The sequence below is a fragment of the Sitophilus oryzae genome, unplaced genomic scaffold (assembly GCF_002938485.1).
Source record: "Sitophilus oryzae breed Bouriz unplaced genomic scaffold, Soryzae_2.0 scaffold_1667_pilon_pilon, whole genome shotgun sequence".
Lineage (NCBI taxonomy): Eukaryota > Metazoa > Arthropoda > Insecta > Coleoptera > Curculionidae > Sitophilus > Sitophilus oryzae.
In genome coordinates this window covers 410,496-433,349 of record NW_022146355.1, presented here as the reverse complement: position 1 = coordinate 433,349, position 22,854 = coordinate 410,496, and the positions used below count along the sequence as shown (strand labels likewise).

The 22,854-nt window shown below is 31.8% G+C and overlaps 1 protein-coding gene across 1 annotated transcript in view; it reads right to left on the bottom strand.

The window, feature by feature from the left end:
• Positions 1–22,854, bottom strand: part of LOC115880953 (putative inorganic phosphate cotransporter) — a 119,514-nt gene that overhangs the window by 3,702 nt on the left and 92,958 nt on the right. Inside the window, exons 2-7 of the mRNA XM_030898292.1 lie at positions 6,504–6,643; positions 5,344–5,443; positions 3,235–3,450; positions 2,433–2,653; positions 1,698–1,847; positions 1,508–1,640 (exon numbers count right to left, since the gene is read on the bottom strand). Coding sequence (XP_030754152.1) covers positions 1,508–1,640; positions 1,698–1,847; positions 2,433–2,653; positions 3,235–3,450; positions 5,344–5,443; positions 6,504–6,643 — 960 coding nt within the window. The remainder of the gene's footprint in view (positions 1–1,507; positions 1,641–1,697; positions 1,848–2,432; positions 2,654–3,234; positions 3,451–5,343; positions 5,444–6,503; positions 6,644–22,854) is intronic.

The following is a 22,854-nucleotide window of genomic DNA, read 5'->3' as shown; positions in this document are numbered from 1 at the left end:
TGTTCAACATGTCTTGCAATTGCTGTAACGTATTTGCAATTAGAGCACAGTCGTCAGCGTATTGAAGTTCTGTGATGAATTTTGTACGGGTTTTGCCCTGAGTCTTTTTATGTTGAACAGACCGCCGTCGTATCTGTATCTAATGCCCAAACCTCTCTCCTGCAGTTTGCTATCCACTATAATGGAGAGCGCTGCCATGAATATATTAAATAGGAGAGGCGCTAAGACACATCCCTGCCTAACGCCTGTATTTGTTAGGAAGGGATCGCTCAGTGATCCATGTTTATATGATATGACACACTTGATTTATTGTTGTTATGGAAGCTTTTACACACTGTAAGAAATTTGTTGGGTTAGGAAAAGAAAAAGTAATAAGTAAAGTAAAGAAGGAGTAATAAGGCAGCCACAGACAGCCAAGCAGCGCTAAAGGTAAAGAGCGTAGCAATGTTATGTTAGCATGGGTACCAAAGCACGAGGGTCACAAGTGTAGCGAAAAAGCAGATGGAATATCCAAACAAGGCTCATGGAATAGCCAAACAATTCATAGGCCCATTCATAGGCCCAGAACCCTTCTGCGGTGTTGCAAAACCAGTCACGAGAAAGGATACAAAACTATGGGTGGCCAACAACTTTCTAGAATAATGGAGAAATTCACCAGAGCACAGACAGAAAGACAGTCAAAGTTGTAGTGGGTCTACTAACAGGGCATTGTAAGCTGAATAGGTATCTAAAAAAAAATCAGAAAAAGCAACCACTCAGTAAGTCCTGATAAAATTTCTTTGAGTATCTTCATTTTAGGTTACGGTCGTAACCTAAACCTGGTTAGCCAGAGGTCGTCTTCGAGCTCTCGTTCTTTTAGCTCCTTGTCTATTCCTTCTCTCCGGCTCTTGCGTGGTTGTTGCTTTTCGTTATCCCGCTGGTGTCCAGTTGAGCATCTGTTTCGGAAGCCTCTCCTCTGATATTCTTTGTTCGTGGCCATACCATATTAGTTGTTTCGTTCTTATGTCATCAGCTATTGTTCGATTGACCCCCATAATTTCACGTATTTTATTGTATCGCATACCTTTCTCTTCTGGATATACCTGCTATTCTATTTAGAATGTCATCTTCTATCGAATAAAGTAAAAGAATATCGAATAGGGGTGAGCCACTTTTGAGACGCCCGATAGAGATTGCCTTTCTTCCCTGAGCGTTTATGTCCTTAATTGCTTTATCAAGAGTGCAATTGCTTGAAATTTTGGCTCACGAGTATTTATAATTTATGCAATCGTTAATGTTTTGACCGTTTTCAAGGGGGACGTTTTCTTGGAAACTTGGAGGACTTTATTTACTTTGCCTAATTTGTTCAGCTGCTCGATATACAGTTAAGTTAAATTTAAATGACTATAACACTGGAAAATACTGTTCTTTATTTTCGAAACAGAATATTATTATTGGATACTGAATGTAAAATAGATCAAAATAATTAATAATAAAATGACCTTAATAACGTTACTAGAGTGTTTACCTATTGAATTAAATAACTTCCTCGCATGGCCCACTGTTAGAACTTTTCTATTTATTAAAGCATCAGAAGCAAAGCCAATGAAGAAATTTAAAATCCACATGACCAAGTACGGTAGCGCCGATAGAACACTGTTCTGCAACGAAGATTGTTATTGATAATGAAAAAAAATATATATTGGATTGATACTTACCTCTTTAATATCGAAGTTCATTACTTTGCTCATATAAGTTGGTATTTCAGTCATCAATGTCCAGTAGCCCCAATTGTTACCGCAGTGACCGACAAGGATGGCCCACACTGGTACAGATGTGCAAATTGCTTTCCAAGGTGTTTTCGGTTTCTGAAATTAAATATCTAATTATATTTTTACGAATTGTCAAACGAAGTAACCTACGTAGGTTATAATTCCACACAAAATTTAAGAACTACTAGACGGGTTAAAGTTTTTGCTGTATCCTATAACATGGGACAAGCATAATTAATTTTCATTTTTAAAGAACTAGAATCCTCTCTGAATATTGCCAACTGTCCATAGTCCTTCCTCAAATAATATGCCTCCTAAAATCATGTGCACTCCCCTGGAAGATCACAACAATGTGAAAAAATTGTGAAGGACTATTGGAATATGTAGCGGAATTCAATTACCTCGGCAATTTGATTTCAGAAAAGGCCAATATCGACTCTGTAATTCAGCACAGGATTAGCAGCGCCTCAAGAGCATTTTGGAAATTAAAAGACAGGATTTTCTACAATCATGACTTAAGCACCAAAACAAAACTAAACAAATTGCAACAGAGACACCTTAGACAACTCTTAAGAACCAAATGGTTCCAATATGTTCTTTTATCGAGATCTACCAGCCCTGAAAATATTTGCACTTATTTAAGACTTACCCTGTATAATTAAGTAAATCTAATAAAGTTACCGGCTTATCTACAGATTGTCCTAAACTGCTCTCTATAAAATATCTTTCTCCTTCGCTTATGTTCGGATGCGTTGACGGACTGTTTGCACTAAAGTATGCACTGAAGATGGCCCATAGAATTGATGCTGATCCAAAGAGATAGAACACCATAGGCCAGCCAAGATTACTTGCTGATATCACACCAGTTAGCAACATACCAGTAACTGTGCCAAGAGGACCAGCTGAAGTAAAAAAAAATAATTTTAATTTTGTAATTACTCTTAGTAAAAATTCAATTTTGCTATTGTTTTTACAGACAATTAAGTAATTAGTATGCTATGAAATGGAACTATGTCTATTAAACTTTATACCTTCAATACAGTATAACAATTTGAAAAGAAAAGATGCATGCGGAAATATCTTAGTATATTAAAAAAAACTCAAATATATATCTGAAGATTAAAGGAAGAACTAAAATGGAGATACACTTTTTGACTTCCCTTAGCTACTTCAACATTTTTTAATATGAACCTACCTTGGATTACCTTGGATGAGACGTTGTTGAAAAGCTTGTAGCGTTATTTTTACAGTTTTATAGCTACTTTTTCTAAGACAAAACTTTTATAATTCCCGATATGTACTTGAGATCTTCCTGATCAAAAATATATTTTTCAGAACAACAAACGAAGTCACTTCTAAAGCTACCATGACTCGTTTTTTTTGTAAGGCACCGATACAAAAATCCAAAATAGAATATTTTTATTAGACATAGCTACGTTGTTTTGATATATTGCTAAATCCGAGAAAATAAAATTATGCTTACCAGAATATACTATTGTTGCTAATCTAGATCTTTCTGCAGGTGGTACCCAACGACTTATGGCACAATGGACGCAAGGAACTATAAATCCTTGACAGAATCCCTGTATAGCTCTACTGGCCATTACACCCATAGACCCTACTAAAGCTGCCATACCCGGTAGGACTATACACATGCCGCCACATACAGCCATACAACCGATCAAGAACCATTTTGGACCTAGATATAAAAAAATCTATTATAAAATACAGCATTAATTACAATTGGATTCATAGTATAGTTTTCTCAAAACTCACATTTCCAATTAAAAAAAACTTTACCGATTTTTACCGATTTAACAAAAAATGACTTATCTAATGAGCCTGTCAATACGTCTATACGCGATAATACACGTTGATTCTGAGAAAAAAAATATACAGGGTGGTCCGGGGAACTGTATTCCGGAAACTTCAGCAGTATATTCTGCATATAAAAATAAATAAAAAATTCGTATAAATGTATGTCCTAAAATATTTAGTTTCGGAGATACAGGGTGTAGAAATTTCAATTTTCTTTCGATTTTTTCCAAATAATTTCTGAAGTAGCGTCAATATTTGGATGAAAATTGGTGTCTGGGAGTTTTTTGACATGAGAAATTTGATTTTGATGTCAATATGACTCTTACTTGTAGAGGGCGCCACCTACATATTTTTTAACTGCTTTTAAAAGTAATAACTTTTCGTCCGTACCTGTATAAAACTAGTTGGTAAGAAATATACTACGAATAATGGTTTTCGAGATATTTGGAATCGAAATTCTGAATACCTGTCATCAATAACATAAATTGTCATCTTTGACAATGTTTTTGGACCAAAAGTTCAACAGAAACTGTTTTGTCATCATTCGTTCCAAGAAAAATTTATAATTAATTAAAAAAAAAAGTTCCCAAATTTATCATTTCAGTCAAATAACTATCTACTCAACAGGTTTATTTTTAGTTAATAATGGCATGTATTGACTATTTCCATTGTAAATATCTTGAGAATGGTTGCTCGTAGCGATTTTTACCAAGAGATATTTTATACGTAAAAAATCACGGAAATGTATATTTTTTACTAAGCAGATTTATACAGGTACGTACGAAAGTTACTACCCTTCAAAACAGTTAAAACACATGTAGGTGGCGCCCCCAGCAAATAGGAGTTATATTGACATCAAAATCAAATTTTTCATGTCAAAAAACTCCCAGACATCAATTTTCATCCAAATATTGACGCTACTTCAGAAATTATTTGGAAAAAATCGAAATAAAATTGAAACATCTACACCCTGTATCTCCGAAACTAAGCATTTTAGGACATACATTTATACGAACTTTTTTACTTATTTTTACCTGCAGAATATGCTGCCGAAGTTTCCGCAATACAGTTCTGACCACCCAGTATATACTATAGATATAGTATTGTTGCGGACCGGTGTGGACTCGACCTAACCTAACTATATAGCCCGCCCTCGGATGACCTTAACATCGCATTAAAGAATAGACACCGTAATGATTCATTCGATGATTCGAGAAGAAACGAGTTCCACTGGAATGGAGAAGTACATACGAGAACAATCGAAACCTTCTCTATGCACCTAACGATCTATGGACTATTCTAGAGTTCTTTTAGCTGTAGGTATAAAAGCCGGCGGCTGTGGCCTAGAGAGAGCAGTTATAAATATACGAGTGCAGTTGACGCGCTAAAATTCAAAATAAATTCTTAGTTATAAATCGTTTGTAAATAGTTCTATAAGTCTTTTATCGTTATTGTTTTTGTTAATTAGTGTTAAATAAATAGTGTTTAAATAAATTGTGACTTTCTATCCACACGGAACCGACGAAAAACGTAACAGTATTTTATTTTTTAGTTCTGTGGAGGAGTGGAGATAAACCTACTGAAACTTTAGTACTTTCTCTTGGTTATGGCTATTTATTTACAAATTTCCGTTCAGACCAGGCACTCTGTTATTTTATAGGAAAACTTTTTCAATAGGCACTTCAAGAGACTTTTTAAAAGATATTTTCAAGAAATGAACCCTTCACCAAATAAAAAATGATATAAAAATCTACCAATATTAGAAATTCTTTACCATATTGTACTGCTATCCACCCAGCAAACAGTTGTGGTATTATGTATCCCCAAAAAAATGCTGATAATGCAACACTTTTATCCTTCCATTCAGGGTACGTCTAAAAATTCGAAATTTATTAAAATACATATTTCTTAGTGATGAGGAAATGCAAGACCAAAAGGTCTTGGTTTTGCAGTCTATAAGTTGTCTTGATCTTAATATTACTGTAAAACTCATGCAAGTTTTACATTTTTTAAATAGATTTTTAATACAATCACTGTCTACATAGAAATTCATCTTTAAATAATAGTTATTTTTTACACAAGAGGATAAAATGGTATTTTATCGTCTTTAGTGAATCGAATGAATCGAGTGAATTAATTTCGGGAAACGATAATGCAATTTTATTGTCGTGTATAAAATAATATTTTCTTCCATAGCGAATTACGTTTTAAAAAACATTCAGAAATTATTATTTCAAGGAATTTATTACGAGTAGAAAAAATATTGTGCTGGGTGGGCGTTGGTTTCTACGTAATTTGACAAATAAATAAAGCTGTCTTTTTAGTTGTCAGTTTTGAGTCAATATTTTTTTAATTATCTTTCGTGTCGATTGATGAATGAATTGGAGCCAGAAATAGCTCAAAACGAAATAAGTAAATTACCAACAGATATTCAGGCTGAGGCGACAAACGCCATATCCAAACTACTTCAATTTAAATCCCGAATAACTTATGAAAAGGAATACAAAAATTTTCAAAAATGGAAGCAATTAAAAAAAGATATAAAGTTTTTAACCTATCCTCGCTGTTAAAGTATCATTTACTCTATATACTCTTGCGGTTAAAGTACTACTTTATCTACTATTTTTGATAGATATAAGGCAATTTTAACAGTTGCTGTTTCGACATTTTTTTCTTCAAAAATTTTATGCAGAAGTTAGAAAAACTCTATGTGTAATAAATCAAAACAGTAATTTTTAATAAAGTAGTCAACTCCAAGTGTCATGTATGCCGGATAGTGCTTTTGGTCTTGGGTAAGTCTTTCACTGGTCGGTCTTGGTCTTGTAGACTGATGCCGAGTCTAGGTCTGTGTCCTGGTTTTTGTTCAAAACTAAGACCAGTCTCACTCATAGCTAAATTTTATGGAGATCTTAAGGGTTCATAAAAATTACTTACTGGTATATTTGGATTCCTGTTGGCTGACGGTGTTGTCATAGCCACAATAGCTACAGAGAATGATACTCTTATCGCAAAGGCTAGGAACATCATTATACACAAGATGATTGCTTGGCTGTGGCGCTTTCCAAAAGTTGGAGCTAAAAATATAGAGGAATATATTACATAATTTTTAATATTTTCAATATTTTTAGGCTCTGATATACAGGGTGGTCCGAATTGTATTTGGGAAAGTACGGCTGCATATTCTGCATATAAAAATAACTAAAATAGCGCGTACAATGTAAATGTATGTACTAAAATGCTTGGTTTCGAAGACACTAAACTTTTATTCCGATTTTTTCAAATTAATTTAAAACTAATGTCAATATTTTTCTATATTTAGAACGTATATACCCGCTATTTGTAATTGCATTTATTTCCATTATTTACCGTGTATACTGCAAAATATTGGTAAACAAATTAAAGAATGGCGATATCAGAAATTAGTCGATTCGAAATTAAATTAACAACGCCCCAAAATATAAACAAATATTTGCGTTTCATTTAATAAAGCCCACAGTGCTGGCGTAAAATGTAAATATACATGTATGTATAATCATTTGTATTAAATATTCCATTAATTTAAAGAATTTATATTTAGCCACTCCGATATATAAAAAGGTAATGATAAAAACTGTAATTTCTATTTATGTTTGTGGTCCCTATGCATACATAATAACATAATTATACAGAATAAAACCACAAAAACAATAAATATGACATCCATTTTTTTGGTAATAATTATTACTTTGATAAATATTAATAACTAGTTGAAGCCTGTGGGGCGCTATTCTGTAAAATCGTCGGTATCGGTAAGTTACGACAGCTCTCGATACGTATTTGTATACAGGGTTGTTCACCACATACGACACGGAGTATTGTAGCTAAACGATGAGATTTTTGCAAATTGTAAGTTTGGGGTTCGTTGAAGGACTATTAGAGCTACAATTTAAAAATATTTTTACAAGATACAGAGTGTCCCAAATAAATAAAAAATATCAAAGTTGTATTTTTTTAAATAGAACACCCTGTATATTATTACATTTTTAGTTTCTACGATTAAAATAAAGGTAAATTTGATTAAGGTTTATTATACTTAAACATTACGTTTTTGAAATATTTTCAATTTTGTGAAATTGCAGTAAAAATTTTAAAGCTTTATTTCTCCAAGGGTATCAATGTTTTTAATACTAAATATTTAATGAAGTTTATTTATTGATCAGTTATTGTGTTGCAATAATAAAAATAATACTACTTTATAGAGAGTGTCTAAAAATTTACTTTAAATAATTATTAACTTCAAACGGCAACAACTTCTTTAATTTAAATAGAATGCCCTGTATATTTTAGGAAATCAGATGCACAATTAAATTGTCTATCAAATTGTATTATACCATTTTTTACCTATCCCTTCAAGTTTTCGTATAAAATGCATTTTCTTATAATTTAGACCTCATTTATCAATATATCAATGGAATATTGACATTTTAGATTGTTTTTAAAGCAACAAATGTACAAAATGTACAGACTAGTAATATTATCGTTTTTAGCAAAACGATAATATTACTAGCCCATTTGTATGCAAAAAGAAAACTATTTAAATCTTTATAAAAGAGTATACCATTAATTAAATATAACACCATTATTTGCGCCCATATACTAATTAATTACATACTTAATTGTGTTCGTTATTAAATTATTATAAATAAATGTGGATTTGAGTCAGAAATCAATATAATAATAAGTTATCAAATTAAAGTCTCTGTAGTTATAAATAAGCATTTATTAAAAAATGAAATATCATTTTTAAGGTGTTACTTTTTATCACACTGTCTAATGCCCATACAAAATTCAGTTTTTTAGTATTTGGAGCAATTATTATTAATCAAAGCAAACAGTCAGTTAATGTTGTTTGAATACTGGAATCATATTAACTGATCCTCTTTAACAAATATTTAAACAGTTTTTTTTTATTTTTTAATGAAATAAACGAATTATATCGACAATATTAGTATCTGTACTCTGTAAAATTTGGTACATCTTTAAAAATAATCTAAAATGTCAATAGTCCATGGGTATATTGGTAAATAAGTTCTAAATTACAAGAAAATGCATTTTCTACGGAAACTTAAAGAGATAGGTAAAAAATGGTATAATATAATTTGATAGACAATTAAATTGTGCATCTGATTCTCGTAAAATATACAGGGTGTTCCATTTAAATTAAACAAGTTATTGCCGTTTGAATCTAATAATTATTTAAAATAAATTTTATAATGTAGTTTGAATACTGGAATCATATTAATTGATCCTCTTTAACAAATATTTTAACAGTTTTTTTTATTTTTTAATGAAATAAACGAATTATATCGACAATATTAGTATCTGTACTCTTTAAAAATTTGGTACATCTTTAAAAATAATCTAAAATGTCAATAGTCCATGGGTATATTGATAAATAAGTTCTAAATTACAAGAAAATGCATTTTCTACGAAAACTTAAAGAGATAGGTAAAAAATGGTATAATATAATTTGATAGACAATTAAATTGTGCTGATTCTGGTAAAATATACAGGGTGTTCCATTTAAATTAAACAAGTTATTGCCGTTTGAATCTAATAATTATTTAAAATAAATTTTTAGACACTCTGTATAAGGTAGTATTATTTTTATTATTGCAACACAATAACTGATCAGTAAATAAACTTCAGTAAATATTTAGTATTAAAAACTTTGATACCCTTGGAGAAATGAAGCCTTAAAATTTTTACTGCAATTTCACAAAATTGAAAATATTTCAAAAACGGTAAGGTTTAAGTATAATAAACCTTAATCAAATTTACCTTTATTTTAATCGTAGAAACTAAAAATGTAATAATATACAGGGTGTTCCATTTAAAAAAATACAACTTTGATATTTTTTACTTATTTGGGACACTCTGTATCTTGTAAAATTATTTTTAAATTGTACCTCTAATATTCCTTCATCGAACCCAAAACTTACAATTTGTAAAAATCTTATAGTTTAGCTACAATACTCCGTGTCGTATGTGGTGAACAACCCTGTATAGTAAAAATGTGTTAATTGTTGTTGTCATAGTTACCAATCGGTCCTATGGCAGATATCGCAAATTTGTACCGACGAAAATCGGTATCTCTACCGTGCCCTTGTTAGCCTCACGGTAGAGATACCCTGGCGCAATCGTCACGACATCAACATCGGAAAAAAAAACTTTATAATTTTTTTAATTAAATGAAAAACAAAAAATCCGCCGACGACAGTTTTTAGAAGAGCCAACTAGCTATCTTTTAGTAAAAAAAGCACTAGAGCAAGTCGTTACTTCAGGAGAGACGACACAGATACACATTAGCATTTTATATACAGCCCCATCGAAAACGTTACGCAAGGCATAACAGCTAGGGTATTTTTTTTTCAAAAAATCCAAAAACACGTCAATTTTGTTTGTCAGGAGGACAACTTTTGCCCCAAAAATGATTGCAAAATCTTCCACCCTCTAAGCGGGGGTGTCATCCCCCAACTTTTTTTCAAATGGGAAGGGGGGTCAAGTGGTACCGCAATGAAAAGGGCTTTTTATTCCCTATACTTTCCCGCTTCGTTTTTGAAAATCGGTCGAGTCATTGAGAAAATATGAAGGATTGAAATTTGAAAAGTTTATTTAAACATTTATCAGAGTAAATGATAAGAATAAATTCCTTCGATCAATTTGAGGTTTTTTCTTATTATTTCTAGATGTTTACGCATTTTTTTCACTTGCCACGAGGTTGAACGATCAGGTGCGGTAGTTGCTAGATAGCTGTTCTGTGACTTGTGCGTTGAAGTTCTTCTCAATATCGTTAAACTGACACAAAATAGAATTTCCAAAAATACCAGCCCAGACGTTCAATTTCTGAGGGTTTTGTGTGTGCACCTCGTGAAAAATCCCTCAGTCCAGTGCCGACAGTTATGCCGGTTAACTACACCGTTCAAAAAGAGAGTACACTCATCCGGAAAACACACATTAAATAGGAAATTATTATCATTCGCCACTCGTTCACTTACAGTTTCACAAAACTGCAAGCGACGATCAAAATCGTCTTCGTTGAGTTCTGGTACCAACTAAATTTTGTACGGGTGGAACTTGTGTTTTTATAATATCCTTTGGACACTGGTACGATTCACGCCTACTAATTCTTGTACTCAGCGTACTATCCATGGTAACTTGGCCCAATACGAATACCTCCATAGCTTTATTTACTACAGGGTTTTCCCTCTGCCTCTTTTTATTCATAACGGAACCAGTTTCGTGAAATTTTGCTACTAACTCGCGAACAATTTTGCCATAAAGGTGTTTTTCAGGATGACATTCATTGAATATCTGCGAAACCCGATTGCTACATTCAATATTTTTAAAATAAAGTTCGATTATTTCCACTTTTTCTCCAAGTGAGTACACCATAATTATTAAAAAGTTTAACGATATTGAGAAGAATATCAACGCATAAGTCACAGAACAGCTATCTAGCAACTACCGCACCTGATCGTTCAACCTTGCGGCAAGTGAAAAAATGCGGAAACATCTAAAAATAAAAAGAAAAAACAGCAAATTGGTCGAAGGAATTTATCCTTATTATTTACTCTGATAAATGTTTAAATAAACTTTTCAAATTTCAATCCTTCATATTTTCTCAATGACTCGACCGATTTTCAAAAACGAAGCGGGAAAGTATAGAGAATAAAAAACTCTTTTCATTGCGGTACCACTTGACCCCCCTTCCCATTTGAAAAAAGTTGGGGGATGACACCTCCGCTTAGAGGGTTGAAGATTTTGCAATCATTTTTGGGGCAAAAGTTGTCCCCTAACAAACAAAATTGACGTGTTTTTGAATTTTCTGAAAAAAAAAATACCCTGGCCTTTATGCCTTGCGGAACGTTTTCAATGGGCCACCCTGTATGTAGATTAATGTATTATGTTTTTTATATTGATTTAGTTTTTTATAATTCAGAGAATGACACTAAATATTATGTAACAAGAATGCTAAGTTGAGAGAAACACTATGTTCGATTTAGTTAGTTATGAACAGGCGATTGAGAATGTCGGGTCGGTCTTATGTAATACTGAGTACTACGACGGAACAAAGGAGCTACGAAGGAACTCCAGAAGTACCACAAAAGTTTAAAAAGTGTTCTATGCCATGTTGTGTGTGAATCCATAAGTTCTGGAGAACGAAATTAAACCATAAAGCAACAAGTCCAGCAGTGTTAGTAAATAAAAAGTATGATACGAGTACTCTGATAAATGTTTGGAAGTTGACTATTACGTAAAAAACCTTTGGAAAAATAACACACCTTCTATTTCAAAATGGAAAAAGCCAGGGCTGTTACGATGGGGAAGAAAATAAAACTTTGGAGGATATATTTGTATAAGATATCAATAATTAAGTTATTAATATAAAAGTTTAAATATCTCAGGCAGGTATAATTTTACATTGTGAGTATGTGATAACAAATATTAATCTTAATTTGCGCAAACCAAACTGCACCTTTTTTTCGGTCTGGTACCTTTTAGGTACATAAAATTTTAAAATTGTCTATACAGAATTGAGAAGAGGAACACTTATAATGACATTTTCCAACGAAAAAAATTGCGGATAGTCCATAAATAACACGAAAAACAACCCCCCCCCCCCCAAAAAAAAATGTTGAAACCAAAGCAATCAAAACTCGGTTACGGCGAACGCTTTTAGCATTGTGATCCTCTTCTCAACCTTTAACACAGATCAAAATATAATATCTATTCTTATCAACTTAATATCGCTACCGCTATTTATTCAAAATTAATCATCATCATCATCATCAGTTAGCTTATACCGTCCACTGCTGAACAAAAGCCTCCCTTAACTCTAGCCATTTCCTTCTATTTTGTGCCACTTGAATCCAGTTTCCAGCCACCCTCTTAATGTCATCTGTCCATCGACTAGGAAGTCGTCCTCTGCTTCTATAGGCCTCGTGTCTCGGTCTCCATTCCACAAGTCTCTTTGTCCACCGTCCATCTGTCATCCTAGCCACATGTCCTGCCCAATTCCATTTAAGATGTAAGACAGATATCACCGCATCTCTTACTCCTGTTCGATTTCGTATTGTATGATTGGGTATTTTATCTCTGAGTGTAACTCCCAACATAGACCTTTCCATTTTCCGTTGCATAACCTGTATTCTATGTATGTTCTTTTTTGTCAAAGTAAGCGTTTCAGCTCCATACCCCTGATTTATTACCTTTCGGATGTCGGTTCTGATCCCCTGCTGTTTTGATGTGTAAAGTTCTTGATAGAAAAGTTTAATAGAGTGTAGGATTTCCTGTTTGTCTGTTACTATGTTGCCGTGCATATCCTTGATCTTTTGTATTTCTTTTCTTCTCATTATACTATTTCTCAATATCTTCAAACTTTGATTCTTCTCTATGACGTTCCTAATTTTTTCCGTATTCTGTTGCCTCCTATGCTTTCTGATTTCTTTGGATATCTCTCTGTTTAAGTTTTTCTGTTTTTTTTTTCTCTCTTTGGATATCTCTCTGTCAAAATTAATAAGAAAGTATAATTAAAAGAAAATCCCGATTATCAATATTTCATTGTTACCGTCAGCGATATGCGCAGACGCGAGCAAAAGACAAAAAATAAACTAATCCTGCGTGTTCTTTGTCACTCTTATTAAACTTAATAGAGAAAGCTCTATTCTAACCTCAAATTTGGTCAAAAAATAAATAATTTTATTGAAGGGATCTCACACATTTAGCCGACGATCCGTACTTAAAACGTTAAAACATTAAATGTAGAACATAAATATTAATATCAAATTTACATCTTCAAGATTGGCAAAATACCTAAAAGGTACCATCACCCCTTTTTTCTTCTTCTTCTTCTTCTTTTAGAAGGCGTATCGCCTGTTTAGTTCCGGTTTCCTCCTCGTCTAAACAACTCTTGCGAGGTTGACTGCCAATTGTCTTGCCAACGTTTAGGTGGTCGTCCAGTAGGTCTTCTGCCATGGGGTACGTTGTTGCGAATTATTATGGCCATTCTGTCGGGGCCCATTCTATTGACATGCTGGTTCCATTCTCTTCTTCTCTGCCTTATCCATCTGACAACGTCGTTTGTTTGGCACTTTTCTCTTATGTCTACATTTCTCTGTCTGTCCCTCAATGTGTATCCAGTTATCATTCTTAAGGTCTTCATTTCAGTAGTTCGTAGGATTCTCTTTGTTACTGATGTTTCAGCTCTGGTTTCCGCACCATATGTCATCACTGGTCGTATGCAGGTTTTGTATATTCTTGACTTACATTCTGTACTCAAATGTTTGTTTTTCCATATGGGATATTTAAGATGTCCTGATATTGCGGCAGCTTTATTGGCTTGTTTCCTTACTTCTTCTTCCAGGAATCCTGAGCTTGTAATTTTGCATCCGAGGTATTCGAATGACATTATCTGATCAATAGTTTTGTTTTTTATTACCAATTTGCACCGTAGAGGCTCCTTTGTAATGGTCATGCATTTGGTCTTATTTGTGGAAATTTGCATGTTAAGTTTTTCTGCCTGTCTGTTAAAAGCTTGTAGCATTCTTTGGAGGTCGTCCTCTGACTCTGCATAAGTACTGCGTCATCGGCATAGCAAAATATGTTTACTTTATGCATTCCCATTCGATATCCTAATCCAGTATTCTTGACGGTTTTTATTACTTGATCCATGATTGTGTTGAATAACAGAGGGCTGAGGCTGTCGCCTTGGCGAATACCAGTTGTAGTTCGAAGATGCTGCGTTAAGGTAAAGTTTGTTCTTATTTGGGTTGTTGTGTTTGTGTTACCATCACCCCTTTTTTATGACTGATATTTATTTATTGCATAGTAATGATTAAATTATTCACTTTTGAAAATTTAGCGTTTTATCGTCAATTTGTAATTTAGTGACATCTTTGAAAATGCTAGAATCTCTACAACTGTATATAAATTATTAGTAATTTTCGTCTAAAATTATTTAGTTGGAACTGTCAATCAAAATCTTAAAAGGGAGAAAAATAAATTATATACTTCTAACTTGTCCAATTATAAGTATTTTTAATTACAGTCTAAATTTAGTGATATATACTTATAAATAACGTAATAACCATGTTATTCAAATGTACACGATGGAAGAAAATTATACTAAAATAGACTGGTTACGATAGTGGTAAATATATTTTTGTTGTAATTCTAAAAATATTTTACAAAGAGAATATTTTAATATAGATCTTTTTATAAATTTTAAAATAAAATCTAACCTAACCAATCATTATATTATTATCTATAATTCAAAAGTTGTTCTATAGAAAATTACAAGCTTGCACCTTATTAAGGGGCACACGACATCTTCGTATTTTATGAATAAATTATTAAACATTAGAATATTTTCTGTTAATAAAGTTTTTGATTATAAACTATTTTTACACAGGGTATCAATTATACGGGGTGAATCTTTAATAAGTGCATATATTTTCAGGGCTGGTAGATCTCGATAAATGAAACATATTTTTCTCTTTATCGTTTTTCAAAAAGTCCAGAATAACCGAGTTATTTTACTTCGAAAATTAAAAAAAAAAGATTTTTGACTTAAATTTTGAGACTTACTAGATCTCTCCCCCCCCCCCTTTTGTGAGTTTTCTTTCCTGTAAATTTAATATACTACCTATATTGTAATATTATCAAGATATTATGTTTTTAGCCGACCATACCAACAGGTATGGTCTCGGGTATGGTAGGCTAAGATCGACATGGGATATGGGAGTGGGTTAAACATTTTAAAAAATCGAAACTCCAAAATTACAGTAGCTAGCGAAACGCGGTTTTCAATTTAAGATTAGGAATAATAAAAAATGTCTATACCTATGTGGCGGATTCATCTATCCAAAAAAATCCTTATGGGTTTTTCGCCACTGCACTGCAAGAAAAATCTACAAAATAAAATAGTTATTTCCTGTAAACACTTCTGGCGTTAAACCTAAACGGACGCTGCTTGTCAGAAGTTGTGTTTACAGTAATAAAAATTTGCCTAACAGAAAAAAAAATGCTTAACGTTTCGGAAAGTTTTCTCTTTCCGTCGTCGGAAGCAAAAAAATATAAAGAATCAAGAAAAAAACTATTTAAAATATTTAAATTGAACTATTCGAGAACACTTTACTTTTGAAAACAGATACGTCTACAAGAAATCGTTGACGTTCTGTTAAAATGACATTATATTAAGTTACACTTCAAAATTAACAATTACTACCTGATAATTACTTAATAAGGTAAAACCAAAAAGCCCAAACTTTCTGTATGATTATTTTTAAATTTCATGTATGTTATGTTTATTTATGTAATGTTCTTTAAAATCAAAGAAGCGATTGCCATACATTACTAACATCTACAGATGCACGAGCAATACATTTATTTTTATTAGATTGAATTAAAAAAGTCTCTTTTATTTTTCTTTTAGAGGCTATCGCTTCTTTCATTATAATTTTGGCGTTATTAAAATTTATTCTGTGCCCTGTGTCCCATGAATGCTGACAAATCTTAGATTTGTGAAAATCTCCCTTTCTTAAATAATCTTTATTTTCTTTAATTCTAACATTTAAGGGTCTAGATGTTTCACCATTTATTAGGAATAATATTTGCAACAAAATTTGTAATAACATCAAAATCAGTCAAAGCCGCAGTTTTAGAGATAAAAAAAATCGGTAAAATTCCTTTACTTTGAAACTAAAAGAACTGCCTACCAACTTTTTACTAACATATTTTAGTATGGGCGGCTATACGTGCCTCCCGGCGCCAATTTTTTTAAGTAAAAATATTTTTTTTTTAAAAAATTCCAAATATTTCCAAAAAAATGCAAAAAAAAGCTTATAGGTGTGTTCCTGAAGCCAAATAATTATACCACTCCTAAAAATAATTGCACTTATTTCTTAAGTCTCATCCTGTATTCTAAATTCGTAATATTTTTGTGAGACATTTTAGGGATACCCTGTATAGCGAGAACGGCACATTTAATTAAGGGTGTGTTGTATGGTATTTAACGAAGCACTTATGGCTGGATTCGTCAGGCGTATTTTGAAATTTAAATTAAGCTAGTGTGTTCAGTTTGCTATCGAAAATTATGTTACGTTCCACAGAACGTAGAAGAATCAACAAAACTTGTTTCGCATGTAGGTACTTTTGTTAAATAAACTATTGTTCTGTATAATCTGCTTTTCTCAGGTAAAATAAATAGTTTAATTAAATACAATGCTTTATAGAATGAACAGTAGATACAGGGTGGTTCACGGCCATGGTATTTTAGACGTTAGAACCGGTAAATACTTTTTTTTTAAATTTGGATTTTTGCATAAAGGCGCTTATCAATGCATTGTTGCCGCTTCATACTAAAAGTGGTAGCATATTTGTTATTTTAAATGGAACGGCTGTTATATTATTACATTTTTTGAATCTACTTTCAGCTCTGATAATTTTTCTATTATGTTAACCTATACCAATCTAAAATAGTTTTCGAAAAGTCATTTCCGGTGAAACCGGTTAAAACTATTTTGCCTGCAGAAAAACTCTCTTAACTCAAGAAAACTGGTTCTCTTGAAAAAATCGAAAATTTCTCTTAAATCTATTTTCATTCAACTAAGTGCAAGTTACTTTGTTTTAAGATAATAAGAAAAATACGCTAGTAAGTACTTCATTCAAGAAACATGGTCATTTTTCCAATAGCTAAATACTCTTTTGATGAAAAATAATAACAACATGCAAAGACGATGACGAAGGGCGGTATATACAATCAGTCGGCAGTCCGATCAGTCGTACATCATAGTACGCACGGGTTTTGTTGCCTGGAATTTTCCACTTGGAATTTTGCATAATTTGCTTTTTAAACGCATACCGTATAACAAATTTAGTGATCGTTATTAACATGCATTTGTCATTTTTTATGGACAAATTTTAGGATATATGGATTTTTTAAAGGAGTTTCTGAAAAAATGGAAATTAGAGCATTTATTTGCTATATTTGAAGGTAAGAGACATTTACCTAATGCACCTGTTTAGATTAAGCATGTGTGACTATAGATAGAATAAGAATATAGGTATCGATTTTTTTATGCAAATAATTACAAAAATTTTAGAATTTCAAGTCGTCGTATTAAAAAATTCAAAACGTGACCAAAGCTTATAATTTTAATAATTTATTTCCTTTACTTTGATTAATCGTGATGTAACATTTCTTTGTAATTTGTAGAGTGATGAACCACCCCAAAAAATACCAAGGAGTGAAGAAGCAGAAATAACTACTATCGAAGAAAACAGTATCACTTTACTTACTACAGACCAGGAAAACCTAAATTTATCAGAAAATAATATACCTCGTAATATGATGTTTAGACTTCGCTTAGATCAAAATGAATTTTAGTTGAGTCAATAGTATTCGCTATTTTTTTAAGAAAAATGTCTCTTTAATCAAGAAATGGTCACTTTTCAATCAAGAATTTTTGCATGAATCAAAGAGACTATTGTTCTTGTAGCAAGAACTTCTTTGCATATTCATTTTGGGTCAAGAGTAAAATACTTTGGACAGATAGATTCTTCTATTCTCTAAAGAAATTTTTTAAAGCTTATAAAAAGATAGTTAATGCTTTGGGCAAAGAAACGTCTTTCTTGGCCCTATTGAACAGCGCCAATCTTTTGGGTCAAAGTCATATTCATTTCGACTGAGAGATCCTTTTTTTCAGTGCACCTGTTTTATTTTTTATCTCAAAAACTATTATTAGAGAGATTGGTTTAGATTAATATAATAGAAAAAATTATCAGATATGAAAGTAGTTTACGCTATTTACGTAGGAATCTGCATGGCACCTTAAAAAGAAGATATGAACTTCCCTTATTTTGACTTCTCTCAAATAAATCTACATAAAACCCTTTATATAACCGGGAAACAAAGACAAGACAATTTCCTTAGCGAGCGATCTAACAGGACTAGCGCCGACGTCTCTCCGATAACACTTCATCTGTTCTCGCGCGCGATCCCGAAGAAGAAAAAAACCCGAAAGCCGCGTAAACCTATCAGAATCCTTAGATTTTACAGGAAAAGCCGGCAGAGGATTCGCCGTCAGCTCTTAATCTAATAAAATATCGAATAAATACCGTTCGCGGCGCTGAGCCCGTCTATTTTTCTTGCTGATAGGTGTACGAAGCCGCTATTCATCTAACCAAAGCCTTACTGCGCTCTATACGAAGGCTCTTTTTCACCGAGAATGTCTTTAAACATGTGTAATACGGTGGCGGGAAAAGATTCTCCATCAGATAATTAAGTTTTTCGAGAATTTTTTTAGAACGAGTCTTAAATAAGTGCAAATATTTTTAGGGGTATTATTATTTTTAGTATAAAATAAAATATATAAAAAAAATTCAAAATTTAAATTTTTTTAAAAAAATATTTGTATTTTTTTAGTTTTTAGTTAAAAAACGTAGTTTCATATACCGGGTGCGTCTCAAAAGTGGCTCACCCCTATAACTTTTTGATTTTTTTCAGTTAAAAAAACGAGGTTTGGTGTGTTAGTATATGACATAAATTAGGATTGATTGACATATTTAATTGTTTTCGATTATTTCCGGTTTCACCGGCACCCTCGGTATTTTTTTACTTTATTCGATAGAAAATGACACTATGTCAAAAGTTGACATATGATATGTCATTCGATTCAGAGTGTCATTTTCTATCGAATAAAGTAAAAAAAATACCGAGGGTGCCATTTAAAAATTAAAAGTTGTAGTCATTTCAGGTGAAACCGAAAGATCCAGTGGTTCTCAAAATTTAAGCGAATTTTTTTTAGACGTCACAAAAGTAGGTATATTTTTGCGACGTGATTGACAATAAAAAAAGTCATTTTAACGCCTAGGCATAAAAGTAAAGCACTTTTACGCCTAAGCATAAAAGTAAGAAAATATATTATTAACATAAAGTGTCAAATTCAACGAGCGAACCATAGTTTCTCGATATACAGGGTGGTCCGAACTGTATTCCGGAAACTTCGGCAGCATATTCTGCAGGTAAAAATAAGTAAAAAAGTTCGTATAAATGTATGTCCTAAAATACTTAGTTTCGGAGATACAGGGTGTAGAAGTTTCATTTTTATTTCGATTTTTCTTAAATAATTTCTGAAGTAACATCACTATCTGGATGAAAATTGGTGTCTGAGAGTTTTGTGACATGAGAAATTTGATTTTGATGTCAATATGACTCCTACTAGTAGAGGGCGCCACCTACGTGTGTTTTAACTGTTTTGAAACGTAATAACTTCTTGTCCGTACCTGTATAAAACTACCGAGCGAAAAAATATACATCTCTGTGATTTTCTACGTAAAAAATATCTCTTTGCAAAAATCGCTGCGAGCAACCGTTCTTAAGATATTTAGAATGGAAATAGTAAATACATGTCATTATTGACGTAAAATAAATACATTAGTATATATAGTTATTTCGCTGAAATAATAAATTTGGGAAATTTTAATTTTTTTAAATTAATCATAAATTTTTTTGCAAAAAATGATGATATAACAGTTTCTGTTGAACATTTGGCACAAAAACATTTCAAATTTACGATTTGAGTCTAATAACTATTTAGTCAACATCTTTAATTTATGTCAATGATGACAGGTATTGATAATTTCTATTCCAAATATCTCGAAAACCATTACTCGTAACAGTTTTTACCAAGAGACCTTTTTCACGTAAAAAACATTATAAATGTATATTTTTTTATTCAGTAGTTTTCTACAGGTACGGACGAAAAGTTATTATTCTTCAAACCAGTTAAAACATATGTAGGTTGCGCCCTCTACTAGTAGGAGTCATATTGACATCAAAGTCAAATTTCTCATTGCTGAAGTTTCCGGAATACAGTTCGGACCACCCTGTATATCGAGAAACTATGGTTCGCTCGTTGAATTTGACACTTTATGTTAATAATATATTTTCTTACTTTTATGCTTAGGCGTAAAAGTGCTTTACTTTTATGCCTAGGCGTTAAAATGACTTTTTTTATTGTCAATCACGTCGCAAAAATATACCTACTTTTGTGACGTCTACACCCTGTATTTCCGAAACTAAGCATTTTAGGACATACATTTATACGAACTTTTTTACTTATTTTTATCTGCAGAATATGTTGCCGAAGTTTCTGAAATACAATTCGGACCACCCTGTATAATTACACACAAGGTATGACTTAAATCTTTTTATGTTATTTGGAACGTTTGAAATTGATTAAAAAGTTAAAAGGATATTCTTTGAATTTATCATTTCATTTGGAGGTGATTCTGCCTAAATTTGTATACTATAGATTATTTTCATATACAGGGTGAGCCTTAAATAAGTGCAAATATTTTCAGGGCTGGCAGATCTCGATAAAAGAAATATATTTTCTCTAAACCGTTTTTCAAATAAGTCTAAAATAACCGAGATATTTTACTTTGAAAATTTCCAAAAAAATTGTTTTTTTGTTTAAATTTTGAGAACCTACAACCACTGGATGGACCTTCTTGTAAATTTAATCCGCTACCTATGTTGCCATATTATAAAGATATTATGTTTTTTAACTAAAAATTTTAAAAAAATTTCAATTTTTTTTCAAAAAATCAAAATTTCAAAAAAAAATTGGTATTTTTCTACATTATTCGATAGAAAATGACATTCTGAATAGAATGACATATCATATGTAATCTTGACATTTTTGCTTAAAACAAAATTGTATTTAAATTTCAATCTAGAGTGCCATGGCTGTGTTAAAACATTAATTTTTAATCAAGGAGCCTTGGAGAAAAATATATTTGATCGTCTAATGCTTTTAGTGTCTTGTCCTGGTCGGTTAAAAGATGCTCTAATTATTGTATTTTTAATAATATCTCAATTTTTTCAAATGGAACGAGGGTGGCTCATCAGCATATTAAAAAAAGATTTTTTTTAAGAATAATTTGGTACCACACACTTGGTATTTCGAGTCAAATTGTCGTTACGAATCGCATGTTACAATTTCAAATAAACCATATTCAAAAATGTCAAAAGTTGACATATGATATGTCATTCTATTCAGGGTGTCATTTTCTATCGAATAAAGTATCTAAATACCAAGGGTGCCATTAACAGGTGAAACAGGAAGTGACCAAAAACAATTAAATACGTCAATGTAATCCTAAGCATATGAAATCTCGTTTTTTATCTGAAAAAATAAAAAAGTTTTAGGTGTGAGTTACTTTTGAGACGCACCCGGTATATTTAAATTTTTGGTTTTATATTTTTTCATAAATCATATTTGTTTTACGCAACTTGATGGTCTATTATTCTCACTTTGATACTTTAGTTTTGGCGATATATTGGTTATACTAGTACCACAAAATAATAGGTACCTACTTATTTATTTGTATTATGTGTCGTTTAACTCAATTTTTCCAACTTCTCACAATTTTTAATATTAGAAAAACATATGATATAATTTAAATCAAAAATTAATACCAAAATCACAAAAATTTACACCAACCAGACTCTATCTGTAACACTATTTATTTTTTATTGTTCTGTTTCCCACGTTGCTTTTCAAAAAATATAATGTTTTGGTAATTATTGGGAAAATTGGAAATCGTCTGATTTTCACCAAAATAGGGTGTATTATTTTGAGGTCGTAGATTACGAATCTGAACTTTTTTCTTGGCGGTCTCTTTCAGAAAAACGGAAATTTATTTCAACATTGATTTTTTCTTTATTTAGGCCCTATAAAGTAATAATTTAACTATATTTTCATTATATTATAGTTTATCTAAAAGCCACACTTGATTGGGGATCGAAAAATGTCCAAAATTTTACTGCAAAACACTTTTCTTAACAAAAAACAAAGGAAATTGAGACCAGATGGAAGTTTGACATTTGCTATATCCTTCTTTCTCTCTCCTATGTAATGAGAGAGACAAATACATTCTAGAACTAATCTAAAAATTTGAAAATTTACAACGTTGCAATATCCTCTATTTTTTCGGGTGATTAGGGATTTTAAATAAATTACCTATTATGAGATCGACAATAATTAAATATACCTACCCATATCCACAAAGTCACGCAGAGTTTTGATTGCATTGGTTTCAACTTCTAGGCGGAGGGGGTTAATCTTTTTTTTTGTTATATTATATTTATAACCACGAAGTTGCACGAAAGAGTTTTGATTGCATTGGTTTTAACTTCTTTGCGGAGGGGGTTAATCTTTTTTTGATATAAGTAATA